This window comes from Cetorhinus maximus, chromosome 15 (genome assembly GCF_964194155.1).
Source record: "Cetorhinus maximus chromosome 15, sCetMax3.hap1.1, whole genome shotgun sequence".
In the NCBI taxonomy this organism is placed as follows: Eukaryota; Metazoa; Chordata; class Chondrichthyes; order Lamniformes; family Cetorhinidae; genus Cetorhinus; species Cetorhinus maximus.
Genome location: NC_135893.1, coordinates 5965344 through 5991232, shown reverse-complemented (window position 1 = coordinate 5991232; position 25889 = coordinate 5965344). Strand labels below are relative to the sequence as shown.

Sequence of the window (25889 nt, the reverse complement as noted above, 5' to 3'; positions counted from 1 at the left end):
ATCCTTAGATGCTCAAGATTTGACTGACTATTGTTGTTTCCCTGGGATTTCCACAGACCTTCTGTTGAAGTTGCAGCAGGAGAGTCTACAGCTCCAGATTTTTGTAGTTGGCTCTCAGCTAGTTGGGGTACAATTTTATATTGTGGTTTGCATCTCAAATAGAATGTCAGATTTTTAGGAAATTGAAGTATTGTATTTAAAGCAGTTTTTAAAAAAAATTGTTTTCTCGAGGGTAATTTGGGGTGGACAATAAGTGCTGGCCTTGCCAGCGATGCTCATATCAGAGGAACGAATTTTTAAAAATGTTAAAATGGAGTATTTTGCCAAAGAACAGTGCTGCATTTCATAACTACAACTGGAAATCAAAATTCAACAATATGTAGAGCAATTTTAAAATGTAAAAATTCATTTTTAATAGACAGATGACCGACTGGTATCAACAGATGGGTTCATGTTGAATTTCCTGTGGGTGCTGCAGCAACTGAGCACAAAGATCAAGCTAGAAACGGTTGACCCAATGTACATTTTCCACCCCAAGTGTCGTATCAACATACCCACAGATGAGACGCGTGTGAAAGCCTCAATGGAAGACATTAAAAGCTGGCTTTCTGAGCTCAGTAAGTACATACAAAGTATTATAGAAAGATTTATCAGAACTGTGTGCATCTTTTTTCCTGCATCTGTCAGCCTTAGTAAGGCATGCATTTTAACCTGACTGCAGAAGCGTGTTCCTCCTTAATTTATCTTTTTAGAAAATGTGTATATTTTTGTTTCTCGCCTCAATAGATGATCAGTCCAAGTTTGCTGAGCCAAAGTTCCCCACGGAATGCTTTTTCCTGACGTTACATGCACACCATCTTGCTATCTTGCCAAGTTGCCGTCGGTATATAAGAAGACTACGAGCTATTCGAGATCTCAACAGGTATGAGAGGGCTTGTAAATTTAGACATACATTATGCAGTGCCTTTTGTGGGCCTCCCAAACAGCTTTATAGAGAAGCCTGCTCTTGAAAACTTAAATACATCTATGTAATTTAAGAGAGAATAGCACAAGTGCATCATATAGTGCAGTTCCCATATACTGAGATCACAGCAGGCAACCTGGAACCATAAATGTGATACAACACTCTGCTAATGGTGGTTGTAAATGTAATTGCTGATCCATATTCTGATCTACAATGTTTTAATGAGCTTTCCTTCACTTCAGTCTACTAAATTGTATAGTGACTTTTTTTCCTTTATAGAACTGTTGAGGAGCTGAAAAATAGTGAAAGTCAGTGGAAGGATTCCCCATTGGCAAACAGACACAGGGAGATGTTGAAACGATGCAAAACTCAATTGAAGGTGTGTTTTAAAAAAAATAAAATAAATAAATTTCAGGTAATGATGCAAATTTATCACCAATGGTGCTGTTATTTAGCCTCTTTAGATTCCACAGAAGGAGATGACAGAGAAGCTCCATCCATCTACCTTTTGCTCTTGCATCCTCATAATAATGGGGGCTGCTTAGTTTAGTTGGCTGGATGGCTAGCGTGTGGTTCTGAGTAACGCCAACAGCGCAGGTTTGATTCCCAATCCGGCTGCAGTAGACCTGGGATCTGTCTGCTCACCCTGCCCCTGAGAGTAGAAGGCAATGGCAAACCACCACTGACAAAACCTGCCAAGTAAACTGCTCAGCATGAAGCATCAGCAGCCATGAGCCAAGGACCTGCCTTTGAGCAGAGCACACATGACATGACATCATAATAACTAAGGACTTTATTTTTAAAAATCAACTTTTACTAATTTCCAGAAATAGATTCCTGGAGTATTTTGGTGATGAATTGGTTAAAAACTAACCACCTGCTGCCTTGAAACCACGACCTAACCCCCCCCCCCCCCCCCCCGTATTGATACCGATTTACACCTATGAAAAACTGCATACAATTTACTGTTGATAGCATGTACTATCGATAGCATTTACTGATTTACTGTTAAATTGAATTTAGCATTAACAATATATATTTCAAACTTTTTAAAAATGGTGTGGTATTTGAAACACTTCATGTTGGTGGTTGACATTTTGTGGTGCTCAGTCCATTCATAGATATTGTATTTTTGCAGCTAAAATAGCTTGTCAGTGCTTTGACTTTAAAACGCATTATACCTTTTGGAACTTCCATTGAAGAAATCTTTAAATGTGGTGTCTGGTGAAAGTAATTATTGGTTGTCATTTAGCGTAACAGTATGGTATAGTGTTGAGCTATGTAATGCTGAATAGCAATACTGTACTGTAAAATGCAGCACACATTTATGGTGTTTTCTTGGGCTCTAACTTTTTGATTCTGATTTTCGCCCACTCCTTGATGTTAGAAATAAACCTGGGGTTGGGGCATTAAAATTGATTTGAAAGGTCCTTTAATGTCTGTGTAGAAAGACTCTGTAAGCATCTGTGTACATCTGAAATATGTATTAATGAAAAGTTGAAATCAGCATTGAAAATATTAGAAATGCTTTAAGGGTAAACCAGGATAAGCTTCAGAGTGAATTGAGAGCAGGTGATGCTCATTGAAGCCTGTACTTCAGAGCTAGGTTTTCCCTAGTAAGTGGGCTTTTGCTTCTGGACAGAGAAAGGATCTAGAAGGGAAGAGTGGAAATTGGTATTTGTATAGTTTAACAATAAAACAGTTGTGGTTCACAACGTCTTCTGCTTCCTGATTCAGTAAATGGATACCCACTTATTAAACAAGCATTTTGACTGTATAAATGCGACATGCTTAAAGCTTTGCTCTCTTTTTTGGTGGGGGGTGGTGTGTGCGAGGGGGAACCTGGAATGATTACCTGAAATCAATAAATACTGGAGTTTTGCCTTGGTTTTGCTTTCAAAAATACAATATACCCTTCTAAATTCAAAGTTGCTTAACTCATTATTTGACAGTTCAGTGTTTTAATACTAGATTCCCATTTTACTGCTAGTCATGTTGCTTAATTAAAACATTGGATAAGCCAGTCCTCTTTAGTGCAAAAGCAATTTTTGAACTATCATTGGCCTGTATTCATGAGCTTGAAATCTTCAGTTACTGTAACTATATGTAGTCATTTGGTAGTACAGAATTTGATTGAGTATTGCTGAAAAAAGATACGTCAAAGCTTTTTGTCCTGTCCTGATCAGGGCACTTGGCAAGAATACCAATATAAGGGAAAAACAACAATGTATACTATATGAGAAGAGAGTGCTGATTGGTTGGCAAGTGGACCAATCAACACTCTTGTCATACAGTATAAATTGTTGTTTTCCCCTTATTGGTATTCTTATGTCATGTCCTGATGAATGCCAGGTAAAAAGCTTTGACATGTATCTTTTCTTATTTCTCAGCAGTAACTATATTTAAATATCAAAATACTACTGATTATCTCCAAAAAAAGAAAAAACTTGTAGTTTATATTGGATCTTCCACAGCCTTGGGACTCCCAAAACGCTTCACAGAAAAACAGTACATTTGAAATACACTCACTATTGTAATGTAAGATAAATTCAACAGCCATATTGGGCACAGACAGGTCCCACAAACAGCAATGTGATAAATGACCAGATAAACTGACTTTAAGCTAACATTAATGAACAGACAAATGTTTGCTAACATACTTGGAGGCTCGCCCTGCTCTTTTCTTTGAGTAGTGTCCTGGGATCTTTTATACCCAGCTGAGAGGGAACGTGGGACTTCATTTTAAGGTCTTGTCCAAAAGTTAGCACATCCGGTAATGCAGCACTGCCTCGGTACTGTGCTGAAATTTGAGCTGAGATTGTGTTCAATACCAGAATATTAAATGCATGCAGTTAGGGTGTCAAATTCAAAACCCAGATTGTTTTGACTCTTATTGAATGAGTACTCCTGAGAGATATTTATGTTGGTTTCCGTTTTTTTGGATCATCAGGATTATGTGGCTCATCCACACTGTTCCAACTAGTGAATTCTTTAAGTACTGTGCTATATTAATTAGTTGTTAGTTGCATGTCAATAACCATTTGGTAGCAATAGGTCACATAGCTGCAAGTATAGTGTATAAGATGATATGTGCTGACTTAATGTTAAAACATTTCCTGGTCTTTGTCTTTTTTGTGTAAAAGACATCTTAATTGAGGATGATTTTGTATTTGTAAAATATGTATTGACGTGTTCTTTGTACTTTGCATACAGAAATTGGTGCGGAGCAAAGCCTGTGCTGATGCTGGTTTGTTAGATGAGAATCTGTTAAGGAGATGTCTCCAGTTTTATGGTACATTAATTCAATTGATTTTTCGTCTGGTTGACCCACGCTACCCAGAGTAAGTGTTCTGCTCTATTTGTATACAAGATCTTCACAAATTGCAATAATTTTTCTATCTGTTAAATGTAGAATGGTTTTGTGTGATCAGATTCCCTAGACTTTGATTCATGGAAGATACTATAATCTGTTCCTGTGTACCCTCCTCCCAAATAACTTGAGTATAGGTTTATAGGCTTGTTATTTTCAGAGAGAAGAAAGTTGTGATATGGATCGCTTTATAAACCTTATCACCTAAACCAAAACGGATTCCTGGTCCCAATATTCTGGTTATTTTCCCTAATGTTTTCTCCTATCACTTTTTGAAGGCTCAGACTTGTGCTGGAACACAAATGTGGCAAGCTTGTTAGTTTAAATGATGGAGAACAAGTGAAGGACACCTGATCCAGCTGCTTCCTTGCCTAATATACAAAGAATAGGGGATTCTGAATTGCGACCTTAAGCAGGAGCACACGCTGATTTTTTGTTTCACTCTGCTTTGCGAAAGGGCTCTGAAATTAATTGCTGTAGTTTTAAATGTACTAATAAGGAAGTGTGTATTTATGTAGTTCCCTTTTGCGTCAAAGCATTGCAAAGCCTATTGCACAAGCAAATTGCTTTTGGAGTGCACTAACAGTTATGTAGGCAGACTACTTAATTCAATTATTAAAAATTCCTTCCAAGATGGTTTAAAATTACAAATATGCTCTTCACTCAATCCAGGTATAGAGAGCAGTTTGCACAATGTGCCAACACTAAATCTTGTTAGTTCCAAGTAGGTTAATGTGTGAATTTATCAGCTTCTTCCTACAACAGCTGCCCAACCATCCTTGTTGCTTCCCTGTCCATTGCTATTGCTTTGTCAGATTTGTATCGAGTTCTAGTAGATTCATGGCCACTAAGAATTGGTTGAGATGACCAGCGTTATTTCCAGTTGGAACTGTCAGAGGGGAAGTGGCTTTCATTCCAGCAGTTTTTTGAATTTGAATGCAATTTCCGCATCTATGTGGGCCATGTCATAAATCACTGTGCCGCATATTTCTCTGTTCCACCTACACTAAAATTGCACCATTGAGCTGTGAGTTCAAGAAATGAAGCAACTTTGTTGCTTGAGCCCTACTTTTTAAAAGCTATGGAAACTGCAGAGTCTGTATTATTCTAACAATTGAATCAAACTAGCACCGATCAAATAGGCGTTGACGAGTTCTTTTGATCTTGTACTTTTCCCTAACTACAGGATTGCTGAATGTTTTTCTTTCATCTTGCAGCATGACACTGCCCCTTAACCCAGAGGTCCCCAAGGTGTTTGCAGCATTGCCCGAATTCTACTTAGAAGATATTGCTGAATTTTTGCTGTTTATTGTACAGTAAGTAAATGTAATTTCAACAGAGGTAATAATGTGGGGTTAATCCTTAGGGGAGACTCAGTCATCAGTGCATTCGTCAAAACAAGTTCTCTTTCCAGCAAGACTGGTCAACTTGAAGTACAGTGGACCACTACCGCTTGTAGGAGAATCTGATCCTACAGTGTACTTAACCAAGATGATTCTATCTGTACAAGTCAAAGTCTTAAATCTAGTACACCCCATTGTCAAAAGTCTTAAATCTAGTTCACCCCATTGTCAAAAATATCTTTTTTAAAGTTGGGGGGAGCAGCCAGTCATTTCCTGCTGCTTTTCAAATCTTGATAGTCTGGGCTGCTCTCCTGCCACAAGAAACAATTGTCTGTTACTTGACCTCTGGATCTATTTATTTATACAAGTTGCCAACAGAAGGTACAAGAGCAGTGATTTTATAGGGACAAGACAGCTCGCACACAGTCCATTTTAGCATCCCCACCTAACCACGAGCAATGTTGCTTGAGTTCAGCTCCAAGTAGTAAATGTTGTTGCAACACAAACCAATGAGAGATAAGTCAGTGATGAGGAAAGAACATTCATCCCCTAGTTACACTTCATATAAACCCTGTTATCATGTTAATTAGATGATTGCATTGTAAATGGCACCAAAAAAATGTTTGCGAATCTATATCTGTGTGGAGTAGTAACCGGAACTGAAACAAGAGTGGTCAATTCATTGTAAAGCCTTAATAGTACTACTTTTACTGTTCTAACTGAGTATTGTAACATTATATAGTAATCAAGATTTGGAACAACCACCAGCCAATATTCTTTTATGATACTCTTAAGCCCCCACCACAGAACCAGGGCAATTTGTCATTCTTGCTGCCGCCCTGGCAAATTCGGCACACAGCAGGGTTCTTTCTGAACCTACTTTGACTTGTATGGCTAACCACCACGCAACATAGCGTATATACCCACTGAGCCATTGGGCTTTGACTGCTTTATTGGTGTAATCTGCGTGTGAATCAGTAAGTGGCTATGAACAACAGTAGCTTAAATGCCCCATTCTCTATTGTACTTTCTGGATACTTGCTTTGTGCTGAAGGTTGAAAAGGTTTGTTTAAAATTTTAACTCTTGACATGTACATTGAGCTTCTGTAGAATACTATTAAATTGCAGATTATTAGCTATTTTGTCACACATAAGGCCATAAGTCATAGGAGCAGAAATGAGGCCATTCGGCCCATCGAGTCTGCTCCGCCATTCAATCATGGCTGATAAGTTTCTCAACCCCGTTCTCCCGTCTTCTCCCCGTAACCTTTGATCCCCTTACCAATCAAGAACCTCGGTCTTAAATACACTCAATGACCTGGCCTCCACAGCCTTCTGTGGCAATGAATCCCATAGATTCACCACTCTCTGGCTAAAGAAGTTTCTCCTCATCTCTGTTCTAAAAGGTCTTCCCTTTACTCTGAGGCTGTGTCCTCGGTCCTAGTCTCTCCTACTAATGGAAACATCTTCCCCATATCCACTCTATCCAGGCCTTTCAGCATTCTGTAAGTTTCAATCAGATCCCCCCTCATTCTTCTAAACTCCATCGAGTATAGAACCAGAGTCCTCAAATGTTCCTCATATGTTAAGTCTTTCATTCCTGGGATCATTCTCGTGAACCTCCTCTGGACCCTCTCCAGGGCCAGAACATCCTTCCTGAGATACGGGGCCCAAAATTGCCCACAATATTCTAACTGTGGTCTGACCAGAGCCTTATAAAGCCTCAGCAGCACATCCCTGCTTTTATATTCTAGTCCTCTCAAAATAAATGCCAACATTGCATTTGCCTTCCTAACTACTGACTCAACCTGCAAGTTAAAGAGAATCCTGGACTAGGACTCCCAAGTCCCTTTGCACTCCAGATTTCTGAATTCTCTCTCCATTTAGAAAATAGTCTATGCCTTTATTCTTCCTACCAAAGTGCATGACCTCACACTTCCCCACGTTGTATTCCATCTGCCACTTCTTTGCCCATTCTCCTAACCTGTCCAAATCCTTCTGCAGCCTCCCCGCCTCTTCAATACTACCTGTCCCTCTACCTATCTTTGTATCATCTGCAAACTTAGCCGGGATGCCCTCAGTTCCTTCATCTAGATCATTAATGTATAAAGTAAAAAGTTGTGGTCCCAACACTGACCCCTGCGGAACTCCACTAGTCACCGGCTGCCATCCGGAGAAGGACCTCCTTATCCCCACTCTCTGCCTCCTGCCAGACAGCCAATCTTCTATCCATGCTAGTACCTTGCCTCTAACACCATGGGCTCTTATCTTACTGAGCAGCCTCCTGTGCGGCACCTTGTCAAAGGCCTTCTGGAAGTCCAAGTAGATAACACCCATTGGCTCTCCTTTGTCTAACCTGCTTGTTACCTCCTCAAAGAATTCTAACAGATTTGTTAGGCATGACCTCCCCTTGATAAAATCATGCTGACTTTGCCCTATTTTACCATGCACTTCCAAGTATTCTGAAATCTCATCCTTAATAATGGACTCTAAAATCTTACCAACGACCGAGGTCAGGCTAATCGGCCTGTAATTTCCGGTCTTTTGCCTCACTCCCTTCTTAAACAGGGGGGTTACATTAGCGATTTTCCAGTCCTCTGGGACCGTCCCTGACTCGAGTGATTCCTGAAAGATCACCACTAACGCCTCCACTATCTCTTCAGCTATCTCCTTCAGAACTCTGGGGTGTAATTCATCTGGTCCAGGTGATTTATCCACCTTCAGACCTTTCAGTTTTTCTAGCACCTTCTCCTTGTTAATGGCCACCATACTCACCTCTGCCCCCTGACTCTCTTGAACTTTGGGGATGTTACTCGTGTCTTCCACCGTGAAGACTGACGCAAAGTACCTATTCAGTTCCTCCTCCTTTTCTTTGTTTCCCACTACTACTTATCCAATGTAATTTTCCAGCGGCCCAATGTCCACTTTTGCCTCTCTCTTACCCTTTATATATCTTAAAAAAAACTCTTGTAAACTTCTTTTATATTACTGGCCAGTTTACCCTCATATTTAATCTTCTCCCTCCTTATTTCTATTTTAGTTGTCCTCTGTTGGTCTTTGTAGGCTTCCCAATCCCCTGGTTTCCCACTGCTCTTCGCTGCATTGTATGCTTTCTCTTTAGCTTTTATGCTGTCCCTGACTTCTCTTGTCAGCCATGGTTGCCTCGTCCTCCCTTTAGTATGCTTCTTCTTCCTAGGGATGAATTTTTGCTGTGTCTCCCAAATTACTCCCAGAAACTCCTGCCATTGCTGTTCCACTGTCTTTCCTGCTAGGCTCATCTCCCAGTCAATTCTGGCCAGCTCCTCCCTCATGCCTCTGTAGTTGCCTTTATTCAACTGTAATACCGTTACATCTGATTCCAGCTTTTTGCCCTCAAATTGCAGGGTAAATTCTATCATATTATGGTCACTTCCTCCTAAGGGTTCCTTCACCTTAAGCTCCCTTATCAAATTTGCCTCATTACACATCACTAAATCTAGAATTGCCTGTTCCCTAATGGGCTCCACCACAAGCTGCTCCAAAAAGCCATCTCGTAGACATTCCACAAATTCCTTTCCTTGGGATCCACTACCAACCTGATTTTCCCTGTCTACCTGCATATTGAAATCCCCCATGATCTCTGTAACCTTGCCTTTCTTACACGCCTTTTCTATCTCCTGGTGTATCTTGTGCCCCACATCCTGACTACTGTTCGGAGGCCTGTACATAACTCCCATCATGGTTTTTTTTACCTTTGCAGTTCCTCAACTCTACCCACACAGATTCTACATCATCTGACCCTACGTCATTTCTTGCTATCAATTTGATTTCATTTCTTACTAACAAAGCAACCCCACCCCCTCTGCCAGCATGTGCCAGCTTTTATTATAGTTTTTTTCTTTTAATTCATTACCATTTGTTCTTCTGCAGATATTCCCCTCAGGTTTTATACGAGCCTTGTACTCAGGACGTTGTGACCTTCCTAGTTGTATTTATCTGTAGTCAGAACTATATCCGAAATCCTTACTTGATTGCCAAGCTGGTAGAAGTCGTGTTTGTGACAAATCCAGCAGTTCAGCCTCGAACACAGAAATTCTATGAAATAATGGAGAATCATCCACTGGCCACAAAACAACTGGTGCCTGCGTTAATGAAATTTTACACAGGTATGCTATTTTCCAATTTAACTTGACCATAAAGATAATTTTATTATCGTTTGGTTGATGTGCCATTGGGGTTCCTTTAGATAGTTCTGCATTAGATGAGCTATGAAAGGCTCTTGAGTTAAATGGAGACTCCTGTAAGACGCTTTCATAAAACATTTAGTCTCATAGCTCTGTAAATTATTTATTGGGGAAATAGAACCATTGGCCTTAGATCAGCAGCTAAACATGTTAGTCAGTGTTTCACTCCAAGCAGAATATATAAGGTTTTCTTTCAATTTTCTAAAAAAGACTACAGGGCCCGAGGCTTCTTTTGTGAAGAGAAATCGAATGCCAAAGCCAAAGATTAATAATCATGTGTATTGGAAAATTAACCGAGAACTCCAACTTACTACTCATTAGTACCTCAACCAAGTGACCATCCTTTGTGAATCCAGGTGGTGTGTTGTAGGTCTGTTTGGCTGTAAGGGGCATCTGTCCCCACAATATCTACGCTTCAGCACTTTCTCTGGAGAGGGGAATAGAGGCCAGCTGTATCATCGTAGTGCTGCTCTCGGGAAGGTCGCACAACACTTCAGCCATTTTATGTTTGGTTATTCTTTTCTTTGAAGTTTTGTAAACTGCTTGTGCCATTTTAAAATAACCTGACTAAAGTGGAATGATTGGTGATCCTTTGCCAGGGCTCTTAGTGACAATAATGTTGTAGTGTCAATGAGGCAGACAATATCTTTGTTTAAGGCATTAAGCCTGACGTGTTATACTGAGCTTCAGTGTTTTGGAAGCAGCGACAAAAATGTGCCGTTAATTTGTTTCTCAGATGTTGAACATACTGGAGCAACCAGTGAATTCTATGACAAATTCACTATCCGTTACCACATCAGCACAATTTTTAAGAGCCTTTGGCAGAACGTGGCACATCAAGGCACCTTTATGGAAGAGTTTAAGTAAGTCGATCCAACTTAATTTGAAGAAAAAAAAATCTGGCTTTATGTGTGATGGTAGGTAGGAGAGCGAGGATGAGAAGAGCTAAAGATCCATGGATTCATAGTGACCACCAGCTGCCAAAGCATATGGCCAATTACCTGTGGTTACATGCACAAAATCTGTTTGTTAGATTGGATTTAGTTTGTTTGCCAACTTGCATCTCTTTTATGGCCTGGTTTGTGGCCTGCTTTATCCTACAGTTACACTGCATATGTTTTATATTTGTAGTTCGGGAAAGCAATTTGTCCGTTACATAAATATGTTAATAAATGACACTACGTACCTGTTGGATGAAAGTCTGGATTCTCTCAAACGCATCCATGAGGTACAAGAAGAAATGAAGAACAAAGAACGCTGGGACTCATTGCCCAGGGTAAGTGTATACCTTGTTTAATGTACGTGCTTTTGTTTTTTGAGAATAAGTAATGGCATTAGATCAAGACTGATAGTGAGAGAAAGATCAGACAAAAACCATATTTAATTCTGGCTTGCTCAAAAGCAGTGTTGGAAATTCAGGAATAAGGGAATATTCTATTTCATTTGATGTTCAAACATCTGGTTGCCCATTATAATTTGTGAAACTATGTCTAAAAAATAAACCATTTTTTTTTTGTTTCACATTTTTTGGATACTTGTAAAGAACCAAAAATACTTGGATGATGATAAAATGTCCCAGCATGTTGTACAAGACATATGGTTTGTTTCCTAATTAAAAGCTTCTGACTCATATTTTTAAATATTTATAAACTCTGAAATGCTTTTGAGAATTATACTGGGTCTTTGCTCCTTTTAAGATTACTATCTCATGGCACAAGGAATCTATGCAGAGCTAATGGGCTAAATGGCCTGTTTTTGGGCTGTAAGATTGTTTGATTCTCCTTCTGTTTCTCTCCACCCTTTTGCATGTTTTTTTCCCAGGAGCTAATAAGGCATACCAGTTTGTTTTTCTTTGCTTCCTTTCACACTTCTAATGAGCTGCTAAAAATCAAAAGTTCATTCTTTGAATAACCCTGGGCAGGTACTGTAGGTGGTTTAATTGTAAAATGTCAGTATTCATGTTGAGACTTTTGAAGTATAGATTCTACACTTGAAATAAAACAAATTCCACAGCCTAAGTCCAGCAGATCTCTCAAAATTAATAATGTATTTTATTTTAAAAGGATCAGCAACAGAGTCGGCAATCACAGCTGACACAGGACGAGCGCGTCTCCCGCTCATACCTTGCTCTTGGTGCGGAAACAGTGGACATGTTCCATTACCTCACCAAACAAGTGCAAAAACCTTTCCTTAGACCTGTGAGTAAACTATCGAGTAATTGTTTTTCCCCCTTGAAATTGTCATTGCCCATAAACATGATTATAGTTTTACATACTTAACTGTATCTCACTTTGTATAGTAGTGAAGATTTATTTTGCTTGAGGCAAACTATTGACCAGTGTGCGAAACTCCATTTTTGTATGTGTGGATTGCGGGGGTGTGTGTGCGCGTGTGTGCATGTCTGTGTGTACGAACTTTAGGCAGTTCTAAGTTACTAGATGCTAAACCAGATCACCTGGATGTGGATGTGGAAGAGGATGCAGAGAGAAATAGGACAAATGGCTTGAGATTACTCTTGGTCCCATAGTAACTGCTTTCCTGCTTGACTGAAGATTGATATTGTAAATCAGTTTACTCCATCTGTTTTCTGAAGGTTAAAATAATGGAGGTTATCTGATTGTGGTAGCAAATAGGTTTGTATTTAGGAGTGAAAAGAGGCAGCTGTCTTAACCAAGGTCTGATTTTCTGTGCAAGGTGATAAAGAAATATAATCATATCATAGAGTGTTGCTGTCTTGCCCTTCTTACCAGTATGTTCTTTTTCTCTTGTTCACTGTTTCTCATGCTCTTGGCTGAATGTGGAAGATATTCAGAAAATCTCTGAAAGTTGAAAAAAGACTTAATTGGAGTCTATTGATGAAGCTTTAAAAAGCATTATTTCAGTAAGGCACTATTTAATTTCTCCCGTGTTTGTTGCAGGAACTTGGCCCACGCTTAGCTGCCATGTTAAACTTTAACCTGCAGCAACTGTGTGGACCTAAATGCCGTGACCTAAAGGTAGAAAACCCAGAAAAATATGGTTTTGAACCAAAGAAACTTTTGGATCAACTGACTGATATTTACCTGCATCTAGACTGTCCCCGGTTTGCAAAAGCCATTGCTGATGACCAGGTTTGTGTACTTCGCTCCTGAATGCTTTACTTTTTATATCTATTTTTATGAATAGTTACTAACATACGTTGTCTGCAAGCCTCCAAATGAAATTGTATTAACTAATTTTCTGTCAAGTGTTTCACTGTATAACTCTTCCTTAGAGTAATTTCATGCTGCATCATGTATGTCACATGGATGTCACACGGAAGTGGATTCTGTGCGATTTTAAAGGATAATTGAATGCACATGGTGTCACTTCATGTCTGCTGTTTTCAGTGTGTAGATTTATCAATTCTGTAGCTATTTCTCACACACTAAACATATGAACATACAAAATAGAAGCAGAAGTAGGCCATTCAGCCCCTCGAGTCTGCTCTGCCATTCGTTAAGATCATGGTTGATCTTTTTGTGTTTTGAATTCCACATTCTCATCTACCCTCGGTAACCTTTGATTCCCTCGCCTAACAAGAATCTATTCACTTCTGCCTTAAAAATATTCAATGACCCTGCCTTCTGAGCCAGAGGGTTCCAAAGTTGCACAACCCTCAGAGAAAAAAATTCCTCCTCATCACTGTCCTAAAAGGGTGACCCCTAATTTTAAAACAGTGCCTCCTAGTTCTGGAGTCACTGCCAAGAGGAAACATCCTTTCCACATCCACCTTGCCAATACTGTTCAGAATCTTATATAGTTCAATCCAGTCACCCCTCACTCCTCTGAACTCCAGTGGAAACAAGCCCAGCCTGTCTAACCTTCCCTCATAAGACAACCCGCTCATTCCAGGTATCAATTTAGTAAACCTCCTCTGAACCGCCTCCAACACATGTACATCCTTTCCTTAAATAAGGAGACCAAAACAACACACTGCATTCGAGATGCGCTCTCGCCAATGTTCTGTATAACTGAAGTATAACATTCTTACTTTTCTGTTCAACTCCTCTCATAATGAAGGATAGCATTCCATTAGCCTTCTTAATTACTTGCTGTACCTGCATACTAATTTTTTGTGACTCATGCACTAGAACACCTAGATCCCTCGGCAGCTCGGAATTCTGCTGACACTGTGGGTACAGTATTTTATCTCTCAGTTGCCTAGGAGAATCTCTAAATGTGACACCTTCCTATAAGTATTTCCAACGAGACACTGGAAAGACTGAGTCTCGGCCCAAGCTGGGAGGGAATCTGCAGCTGCAGTGTCAACTTCAGGCAAACTGGGCAGGTCAGTGACCAATTTTAATAAGTACCTGAGAGAGAGAGAGCGCCTGGTACCTGAGAGAGAGAGCGCCTGCTGGCTTCCAGCATATGCCTTCTGACCGCAGGTGTCTGCACTGTTGACATCAGTCACACAGAGGGTTGCTTAGACCTAAAAGAGTGGTAGAATCACATTCCTTGGGAACTTTCAGAAGACTATTGGCAATGTATGTGACGGGGACTAATTTGCAGATTACATGAGGTTATTCGCTTTGGTCATGAGATTAGAAAAGCAGGATTTTTTTTAAAAGGCATGGAGCTTCTAAATGTTGATGTTCAGAGAGAGTTGGGTGTGCTTAGACAAGGACTTCAAAGTTAACATGCAGGTACAGCAAGCAATTAGGAAGGCAAATGGCATGTTGGCCTTTATTGCAAGGGGATTGGAGTACAAGAATGAAGAATTATTCTTACACTTCAACAGGGTTTAGATGAGATCACATCTGGAATACTGTGTGCTGTTTTGGTCTCCATATTAAAGGATTGATATGCTTGCATTGGAAGCAGTACAGCAAAGGTTCACTAGATTGTACTGGATTGGATGAGAGAGTTGTCCTATGATGAGATGCTGCATAAATTGGGCCTATATTCTCTGGAATTTAGAATGAGAGGTGATCTCATTGAAACATTCAAGATTCTGAAGGGGCTTGATAGGGTAGATATTGAGAGGTTGTTTTCCCCTGACTGGGGAATCTGAAATATGGGGACACGGTCTCAGGATAAGGGGATAATCATTTAGGACTGTGATGGGGAGAAATTTCTTCTTTTAAAGGGTTATGAATCTTTGGAATTAGACATATCTTTGGTGTCTCAGGAAATCAAGGGATATGGGGAGTGGGCCCAAGATCAGCCATGATCATGTTGAATGGCGGAGCAGGCTTGATGGGTCATGTGGTCTACTCCTATTTCTTCTGTTCTTGGTGGGGGAGAAAGCTGGGGTGTGGAACTAAATTTCCAGCTGTTTCAAAGATGTCAGGTCGAATGACTTCTTCCTGTGTTGTAAGATTCCAACATTGGTTTGCCTTCCAATGAAACAATGGTCTTCAATTGTTCCTACCCTAAACGAATTAAGCACCAAAGATGCTACAACCAACAACTCTGAAACTGAGGTTCATGCAAATTATTAATGGTTTTCACTTTGTGGCCGATATAAGCAGATTCCTGTTTTAAATGTTTAAGGTTTTAAGTTGTGCTGGGTGCTGGTGGATATACAGGAGGTAAGCACGCTAACCAAACCACTAGAAGTATATTTTGCATTTTGGGCATAGAGTGAGTTCATTCAGACCCACTCCTCCATTTCTTGCACACCTTCAGCCTCAATCCACTCCGTTGCTGTATGCACCATTTGCTTCCTAGAGAATGGCTGGAACCCAGTCCTTATATCCTCTGCTAATGCTAAGGTATCCACTAGAAAGTGTGCAGAAGCAGCCTGGAATTACTTGCTGTTTTTTTTAAGTTGGCCTATGCTCGCCCTGACAATATGCTGTGTTTAAGTTAATGAGTGTGAACTTACATTCTAATATCCCATTGGCCATTACTTTGCCCTGTAATAAAATAGCTCATGTTTGGAAATTATCATATCCAAATCCATATTTTCATAATCTGCTAGTTGTAGGTATTTTGTGTAATAAATTACACAAAAGTTATGCCCTTAATTATCTTCAATATTATAACACTTTTTCTTTTGGAACAGCGGTCATACAGTAAAGAATTATTTGATGAAGTCATTTCAAAAATGAGAAAAGCAGGAATTAAATCGACGATAGCTATCGAAAAATTTAGACTTCTGGCAGAAAAGGTGGAAGAAATTGTCACAAAGAATGCCCGTGCAGAAATTGACTATGGAGATGCACCAGATGAATTCCGAGGTAAGCAAGCTTGGGAAAAATTCTAATGCTGAATTATAATGGAAAATTTGCGGAATGAATAACTCCAAACCCTTGTGTCGTAAAATTCTCACCAGTATTTGTTCCAAATCTGGTATAGTATAATCTGCAAAAGTTTTTAGGCAATTATTCAGGCTGGGGTAATATTTTTATTTGAAATATCTCTTCCTTTATTAAACTACCAGTTACTCTAGAATACATTGCAGGTAGGAGAAATTCCTTTCAAGTTGCAATATCTTAAGAATTTTTTGCCTTGGTTGGTAGCTCATACCGGACAAAGAGAAACTGGAGACAACTGAACTGATGTAATAATACATAGTCCTGAGCAGTATTATTATAAATTAGTTCATATACTGTAGAATTTCTGATCCAACATTTACAAATCTAATTAAATTGCATTCATTCTAAATGACACATCAGTGCTTTGTTAAATGTGCTAATTATGGCGTGTTGCAATGTTGTGAAAGAAGAGTCTGTTATATGCTGCAGCATTACAACTTTGCTACTAGAGTCTCCATTGGGACCCATTTCTCATAGTTTCAAAAAATTGTTATTGCAGCCCACTTGGCTCAGATGGCAGGGTTAGGAGTTTCATCCCTGGGTGAGAAAAGTTTTATGCAGGCCCCATACCAGGAACAGAGCACAGAAACGACGCTGACATTTCAGTGACTGCTGCATTGTCAGATCGGACATTAAACTGAAGGAGTACCTGCCTATTTTCGTGGATATTGATCTTTTTATATTCAGATCCCTTTATTCTGTCTTTTGATAAATCACCAAACGGGTTCTGAAATACTTGATTACTAATTTGAACAGATTTAAGGTCTTGGGCAAGAGATGCTGTTCCTTCACTGTCACTGGGTCAAAATCCTGGAACTCCCTCCCGAACAGCACTGTGGATGTACCTATAGTACTGCAGTGGTTCAAAAAGGCAGCTCACCACCACCTTCTCTAGGGCAATTAGGGATGGGCAGTAAATGCTGGCCTAGCCAGCGAAGCCCACATCCCTTGAATGAATTTTTTTAAAAAACTTATTTTACGCAGCGGGTGGTAATGATGTGAAACATGAGGCTGGTGGAAGCAGAGAAGATCAATGATTTCAAAAGGAAATTGGATGGGCACTTGAGGGAAATAAACCTGCAGGATCGAGTGAGGGAGTGGGACTGACTGGATTACTCTACAGAGACTTAGCATGGACTCGATGGGCTAAATGGCTTCCTGGGCTGTAAATGGCACTTTTTAAAAAAAAAAATTTCTAAAGCATTACCGAGTGACAGTGAATGGTATTGACATCAGCAATTGTTGTTGAATCACTACTGGATTGATGACTACATGAATACTAATAGTAATTCGCCCCTAATAGTAACCTTTATTAATTCAAGTCTTCCTTTTAACTACCGTAGATCACGGCATGTAAGTTGACCTTTGAAGCCTCAAAATCTTCCAAAAACGAGGATTGGCTTATGCGCCAAGTATAAAATGTGAACTGCCGGTGTGGGTGGTTGCGATTTTGAAATAAGAGATAAACATAACACTGGTAATTCAAATTCAAATTAAATCAATACAACATGTTTTATCGAATGAATTAATGCTACAAGATACCTTTAACCGCAATCAAAACATTTTAAAAAGTCAATTCATTGTCTTCGTCATCTGACGCAAAGTAATTTTGGCATCGAGGTCTTTTGGTAGCTTTGGAATGATCCTGGTCTTCTGCCGGAACGCTAGGCATTTTTGTTCCATAAAGTGACCACACCAACTAGCTGTTGCTCTAAAACCAGGGTTTGATTAAGTGTATATATGCATTACATTTCTGGTGCCGATGTAACCATTCTGACGATTTTCGAGGACCCATCCCGAAACAAGTTTCTCAAGATCACGCCAATGGCTGGTCCCCGTTCTCCTGGCTCATCTTGGGCATCCTCTTCTGGGTGGATCCCTCCTTCCATTCCTCACACCAGTGTTTCACTAACACCCAATTTCCTCGCTGAAGCAGTTATTTGACGAGTTAGCAAATGTTCTGACTTTTGGCTTGAAACCAGCTCTGTACTTCGTTTTTGCCGGAAAACCCAATTTCTGTTCGTCGTTTGCCCCACGCGGTCTGCTCTGTGTGGGCGTGTCTTAACCTCCCACGTATCACCTTGGCAACATGGCCCATATCGCCTGCTTGATCCCATGCAGTGACTTACAAGGTGAGTAAAACATGCATTTCTGAGGTGGAAAACTGAGGCCCATTCAAATGCGAGTATGGCTTTTTTTTGGCAGAAAAGAGGGATAGACTCGTACGCCGAGTATAGGCTTAAAGATGATTTTTGGCGCTGAAAAATGGTTGTCTTATCTGCTGGTGTGACTTATACACTGTGATCTATGGTAGGGAGTTGAATTACTACTATTAATTCCTTCATGCCAGTTTTCTAATGTTGTCATCAGCATTTGGTTAAATGGATGGAATTAAAATACATGAAAGCTGGAACACTCGTGGAAAAAGTACAAAAACTAGGGAAAACCTGTATTCTTTGCAGTTGTTTGAGACTGCAGTACTGCTGCCAGGATAAGGAGATTGGATACAGTACTGTAAATCCTGGGAACGGATTTGCAGACAACCAGTCTCCCAAACTGATTTAAACAAACTCTCCTGGTATAAAAATGTCTCAGTTTAAGGCTGCTTTACTTTGCATTACTGGTGCTAATAGCAGCCTGATTTCTGAACAACGTAAGTGGCAATAGTCCTGCCAAGTGAACAAGAACTAGTGATTTTCTCAGCCTCTTCCATAAGTCGCGACGCTGCTAGCAACAGATGTTGGAAGCAGGCTGTCCATGGGTAGGTTGCGTGCTCAAACCCACCTGCTGTTTTCAGACAGCTGCCTTATGAACCTTCCCCATTGTTGCATTCCTTCTACTGCCAGTACTGTAGAACGTCTCTGCATTTTTAGTAGAACAGATTCCACAGCACACCCTGAGCTCCTCCAAATAGAAATGGTACCAGCGGAGTTCCACGTATATCATTAGATACATTAATTTTGATTACAACATTGCAATAGTTATTAGAGTTGCTGAATTGTAAGGCCTCATTGTTGCAGATCCATTGATGGACACTCTGATGAATGATCCTGTGAAGCTGCCCTCTGGGACCATAATGGACCGCTCTATTATTTTAAGACACTTATTGAACTCACCAACAGACCCATTTAACCGCCAACATCTGACTGAGAATATGCTGGAGCCAGGTAATGAATGTTACTTTAAACCTACTGCACTGATTAATAGCTTCTTCCGGTGACAAACTAGGTAAAAGCGCCACCCAATGTGCTGAGCTCAACAGACAGGGAAAGTTCTACGTTTAGTCTGTGGTAAGACATCTGTAAGGATGTCAAAAGGGCAAGTACAATTGACTAATACTACAAAGGGGTAAAATCAGTCAGAGTTCCCTCTTTGAACAGATACCAATAACCTTATTGGAAAATGAGAGTATTTGGACATTGGATGAGGACAAGAATAGACTCTTAAGCTCAGTATTGCACTCCTTATGAAGGGCAACCATTTGGGAGACATACCAGCTGGCACCTGACAAAATTGTACCCCAGCATAAGTCTCTGCCTTCAAGGTTTGTTTTAAGAAAATTGAAGAGAGTGCAGCACTTTTGCTGACTTTGCAAGTGGCAGGGCAAGAGCTTACACTGTGCCAATTGCCTGATCTTAGCTATTAACTATGTGGCATAAATCAGGGATGAAAGAAAAATCAGTATCTTCACGAAGTGTCTCCGTTATGCACAGGTCAGGAGTGTGATGGAATATTCTTCACCTGTCAGTATAGGTGGAACTGCAACAACACTTGAAGCTTGACACTGTCTAGGGCAAATCGGTTTGCTTGATCGGCACTATATCCACTTGCTTCACTGCTGGTGTACCATGGCTGTAGTGCATCCGATCTACAGGATACGCTGCAGAAGTTGCCAAGGCTTCAGCACCTCCCAAATGGACCAAGGGCAGTCAGTGCATGGGAACACCATCAATCCTAAATTCTGCTCCACGTCACATACCGTCTTGACGTAATGCGCGCACTGTCTGTTCATTCATTGCTGAATAAATATCCTGGAACCTCCTAACCTAACAACATTTGGGAGTTCCTTCATTACACCGACTCCAGTTGTTCAAGATGGCCCACCTCCACCTTCTCCAGAGCAACTAAAGATGGCTAATAAATGCTGGCCTTACCAGCAAATACCCATATAGCAAGAATGGACAAAAACAACTGATACTAGTTGGCTCAGATTAACTTTGGAGTATTTATTTTATATCTTTCTCCTTACAAAGGGGAGATGATGATCTAAAGCTGATAACAAGACACCAAGATGCTGACACTTCAAATTGTGCAAAGACGCTGCGACACAGACTAAGACTTAGTGAGAAATGCATAGCATCATTGTGTTAGATATTTGTGACTGCCTAATTAGACACAATGAAGGAAGGTGCTTGCTAAATTAGTTCCACTCTATTCTCAGATTGTACTACTTTATATATTACAGTGCCCGAACTGAAGGAAAAGATCCATGCCTGGATGAAAGAGAAGCAACATGCGAATCGTTCTTCACAGTGAAGTGTGACTTAAGAGGGATACAATGAGAAAAGTTTGTAGTTCGGAACGTAGACCACCAGATTATTAAGACCCAAAAGCAAATCTGCGCGACAGTGAGGCTTTGTAGGCTACGTTTGCTGCACTGATATTAAAGAGGGTGAACTGAACACATTAGAAAAATGTAATGTCTCTGTAAATAGATCTAATTTAAAGAACAAAAACAATTAAAAGGAGAAAAGTTCAGAGGTGTTGGGTACAATTTAGAATACCTTTTCAGTACAGCTACACGTGACCAATGCAAGTTTAAGGCGCTGCACTCAAGGCCTTGCAGCCATTTTGAAACAAGAAGGGTCTGAGCAAACATTGTTTTTTAAATGACTGTATTAACAGAAGATGGTCTGTATTTTAGGTTGAAGTTATTACTGTATCTTGCGACTAGTCGCTGCTAAAGGGACTTTTGTTTGCTGCACTAAATGTTCCTCAAAACCAAAGTAACGCACAGGCCCTTTCCCTAAAAGCTGATGTTTTAATTATGAGGCATAAGCAGTTGGCTCACAGGATTAAAGGTGAGACTATCAAATTCTATTTGTTTACCATTAATTTATATTTCGTTTCTAGCTTGTCCTTCCCCCACCTCCGAGTACTGACACTGATGCATAGGCTTTCGTGCAAACTGTATAGCTAGCAAGAGAGGTTATGAATTTCTTCATTTCTGCTGAACCATGTTCCAGGGCCATTTTCTTTTCCCACAGTATGACCTGCATTATTGGAATATTTTGATTGCAATAAGGTTTTTTTTTTAAAGAGACATTTCCTCCAAAAAATGACTTCAGCCCAGCAGCTGTTGGATTGCCTTCCTCTCCCAGAGGACCTTTTTATTGTTACCGCACACTAGAGGCTACTCTTGTTTGCCAGGAGTTCCTTGAGCCTTACACCGATGTTTTAAATAGTATGTAGTTGGTGCCACTTCAGTGAGTACTTGACAAGTGAATAAAAATTCAAAGCGTTTTTCTATCTGCCCTGTTGTATTCACTCCTGTTACATTAACTTGAGCTTTTAATTCTTGTAAGTTGACTACATTTTCTGAGTACATTTTTAGCACATTTACATTGTGTAATTTGCTGCAAAGCTTGTTATTTCAACAGTCCTGAATTGCAGCAAGTTAAAGTAATGTGAAGTTACTTTGCATAATGGAAAATCTTCTTTACAAGTTAAATAAAGTATGCAAGAAAAATCCCAAATGACAGTGATTTCCAGATAAATGAGTCGCTCTCAATTCACAACAGCGCATCGACTTGAGAAGAATTGACTCTGTAATTCTGCTTTTCGTAGATTAGAAATCATCCGGTATCACTGGAATATCTGGATGTTTTTGTAAACTGCTGTACTGTGACATGTGCAATTCTGCTGTATGAATCCGGTTACAGTAATGAAACGGGACGAGTCACCATTTCCCTTCAGTGTAGCAACAACTGTGCAACCGGAAAAGCAAATGCAGTTACCAGGTTTGAGTATTTGGACATGTTGCTGAGTTATGCCGTGACCAGTGTTGTGTTGGTATTAAACCAATTGCAAGTCGTTGCTATAACTGTTAAGATTATGAGAATGATAAACTACTACTGCTCAATCTTGAAAGTGTAATTGTCTAGTTTTAATTTTTTTTTTGCAGTAAAATCCATAAATGTTGTGCAAAATCATTACAGAAAAGCAATAAGTGGAATCCACAGTATAAAATAGTGTCAAAGGCAATTGGAATTTTATTTTAGCTTTATGCAGATTGTCAAGACCTAGCTCACATCCCTACAATTCTATGCGCAATTAACCCCTGTGTTCCAGCAAATTTTCCCTTCAAATTCTCCATTTCAAGTTAGTTTCGTGCAGCTTGTTGCTTCAAATTCACGTGTCAGGTGTTTTGAACGTAAATTCTTTCGTAAAATGTTTTACGATGCTCCTAGTTTCCAAATTTGTTTTTACATATTTTTTCAAATTGTACTCGTCCTTAACTCTCTCAAGCTGTATTTTTTTATGCAACGTACTCAAGTAACAAAGAATAAGGTAGCAAAAGGGATAATCGAGGAAGTGTTCAAAACCGCTAGATGTGAAATGAGGTAGTTTTCCCTGTAACACCCCCAGCAGGCTCATTCCTAACATTCAACAGTCCTTTTAATCCTGTGCAAGCTATTTTAGGATCTAGAGCCAATTTCTGTGTTTAACATCTACAGTACTTCTGCCCCAATTCTAGATTAAACAACTATATTGTTGCATTGAATGCTGGACATTGACAACTCACTATTATACAATTAGTGTCTGCTGACGGTTCACTAAAATTGATGAAAAAAGTATACTAAATAGCCTGTACATTGAAAGCCCAACAAATACTTAATAAAAATAAAAACTGGAAATCAGCAATAAAAGCAGAAAATGATGGAAATGCACAGTAGGCCATGGGGCATCTGTAAAGAAGAAAGACAGACCAATGTTTGAGGCTTACAGTACCCGGGGACTTAATAAACCTGTCTTGTCTCTACAGATACTGACTGACCTGTGTATTTCCAACCATTTTGTGTTTTTAATTTCAGATTTAGTTTGACTGTATCCCTGCAGTATACAAGTCTGTCTTCGTTAAGAACTGAGTTAGTCAACAGTCAAAAGTTTAAAATGTATAAGGTAAATTTTAACTAAATACTGGACTTGTTCCTGCCCCCACAACAAGAATATTTAAAAACAAAATGCCATTGCTCAAGTGTGTAAATTTTCTACAGCAGCAGTGTTATATACATAAGGACTAGATTATTAAATAAAGGAATTCAGACTAAATATTTTAATAAGTGAATCTTGTGCATTTTTTTTTCATTTTCTTTCATTTCTATCCTTTTCAGAATCCCTTGTTTAATCTTTTGAGCCAACATTCATTGCCGTGGTCAGATATTGTTGGATTTTTTTCTCTTTACTACACAGGAAAGGTGCTACGCAGAAAAAGAACATCTAAGGTGCCTCTGTGTGCAAGTTGTACAGCCACATCTTCAATAAAACTGCCACTGGTTATAATGCAATTATGAGCATTATGTGAGGCATAGCCTTACCCCTTTCCAGTTCAGACATGTAACATGCACATCAATCTGTTGATAATTTGACCTAAACTTTGAAGTTCATTTTTTGTTACTTTTTTTTTTAAAAAAAAGAATATATATATATGATACCTTCTGAAAAAAATGAATGATGACCCTTTCTAATCCAGAACCTTTCACAAGACAAAGCTACAGCAAATCAAATTGACTGCCACCCATAGTGTCTAACTTTACAGCATTGGCGTTTTGATCAAGGTTTGAGGCTCTCACTGTTCAGTTCCCCCCTCCTCAGACCCCGAATTATTTAATACCCATGATGCTGTGCTTTCTTGCATAAAGGACAATTGAGACCTTCCTGGACTGGAAAGGATTAAAATTTGTTAAATTTAAGATTGTCAAACCTGTTGAGGTAATTTGAAAGTCTTTAGCCAATTATAATGACACCATGATAGTGTGATCATACTGATGTATCCTTTTTACCCCAGTATTGTTGAACTGGAAATTCTAGCACTGCAGCAAGAAAAGGTGGAAATGAACGGCTACATTGTACAAGTAAAATTAGCATTTTTGGTCATGTTATACTGCCTCTTGCTACAGGTACTTGAATTTCTGATTTTTTTTTTTGAAAAGCTGGAAGTTTTTTTTTGTTTTCTTTGTTTTTCTAATAAACGCTGTCATAATCAGAGAACTGTTTTTAATGATAAACCTGCTCAGAATGGTGATTCCTGCAGACTGTTCTGATTGCTCCCAACTTTTGAATTCCAATAAATGGTGGTACACATCCCAAATACAAAATGGTATCATTGTCTTCTACTATTTAAGTCGGTTGGAGGTTCTCTATTTTCTTCTTAAAGCCAGGTGTTACACGCACACTTCAGTGACTTTTACTCTGATCCATGCTGTACAACTTTTTGCTCATCTGTATTTTCATTGTTCTGTAGCCTATTTAAAGCACCAACTACACGTGACGCTATCTTCACTCTCGAGCTTGTTGTGGCACAGCAGATAGTAAATGCCGAGCTGCTCAAATCCCAGAGGGAAACTTGAAACAGCTTCCACAACTGTTTTGCAATTTGTATTTTATTTCGAGATGCGTGCCTTGAATTCAGTAGCAATAAGTCCACTGAGTCTTAGAGGTTTTTACAGAACTAAAACATTTTTTAATAGAAGAAAAGATTTTAAGCACATATGTCTACAAATCACTACTATTTTAACTCCTAACTCCCAGTTACACCTCCGTTAAGGCAACAGTAAAAACAAATTTAGATTCAACAATACCCTAGACGGTGATATTCAAAGTGAGCTTTCTTAGCTCTGGTTCCTGTAGACAGCGACTTGATGCTCAGAGGCTGGAGGCTTTTTACACTTGACTTAGATCTTAGAATTCCTTGTCCTTGCACATAACCAGATCTCCTTTATACATGTTTCTCCCTTTTTAATCTGAATTCCATTGTTCCAATATGTCTTTGCAGCTTTACTTTTCTCATAATATAAATCTTTCATAGTACTCATTATCAGTAACCTTTGGGAAAAATAAACACACTGTTTGGCTTAGCCTCTTATGGCTAGGTATAACAGCTTACCATCTCTTTGAAATTCAAACTAACCTAATTAATCTAAAAATGCAAATGTTCTTCACACCTCACATTCTAAAACTTCAGCCATGTTTATGTATTTAGCATTTCAAACCTGGCTTCCCCTTTGATAACTCAAAAGCTTCAGACCAGCTGCCTCCAATTCAATTAAATCCCACCGCCCCTCCCCAACACACATCCACACAGCGAAACTAATCCAAACCCCACTATTAACCTATCTTTACAATAAACCTCAATATCATTATGAAAATTATAATATTTTCATGACAAGCGACCTGCTAAATCAAACGTGTCTTATTTGTTCTCAAATGCTCTGCTCCGTTTATTGTGGGATCCGATGAGTTTTTATCTTCCTTTGTAAAATTGCCTCCATTTCCCAGGCTTGATCAAATTTGAGTTCCAGCCAGCAAAGAAGGGCTGAAGTTATGCAGAAAGGATGTACACAACTGATTCTTGCGCACTAGAACTTTTTGTGTGGTTACTTAACAATATGCTTTTTCTTAACTAAGAGTTGGTACTTGTTGCCC

General features: G+C 39.4%; 1 protein-coding gene across 2 annotated transcripts in view; it reads left to right on the top strand.

The window, feature by feature from the left end:
* ube4b (ubiquitination factor E4B, UFD2 homolog (S. cerevisiae)) overlaps positions 1–24565 on the top strand; it is a 78539-nt gene extending 53974 nt beyond the window's left edge. For both annotated transcript variants that reach the window (XM_078557805.1, XM_078557804.1), the window contains 13 exons: positions 419–617; positions 787–922; positions 1244–1343; positions 4178–4305; positions 5552–5650; positions 9587–9822; positions 10637–10763; positions 11032–11176; positions 11964–12098; positions 12819–13010; positions 15932–16106; positions 19205–19351; positions 20650–24565. In XM_078557805.1, coding sequence (XP_078413931.1) covers positions 419–617; positions 787–922; positions 1244–1343; positions 4178–4305; positions 5552–5650; positions 9587–9822; positions 10637–10763; positions 11032–11176; positions 11964–12098; positions 12819–13010; positions 15932–16106; positions 19205–19351; positions 20650–20720 — 1890 coding nt within the window. In that variant the 3' untranslated portion in view covers positions 20721–24565. The remainder of the gene's footprint in view (positions 1–418; positions 618–786; positions 923–1243; positions 1344–4177; positions 4306–5551; positions 5651–9586; positions 9823–10636; positions 10764–11031; positions 11177–11963; positions 12099–12818; positions 13011–15931; positions 16107–19204; positions 19352–20649) is intronic.
* The last annotated feature ends 1324 nt before the right edge of the window (positions 24566–25889 follow it).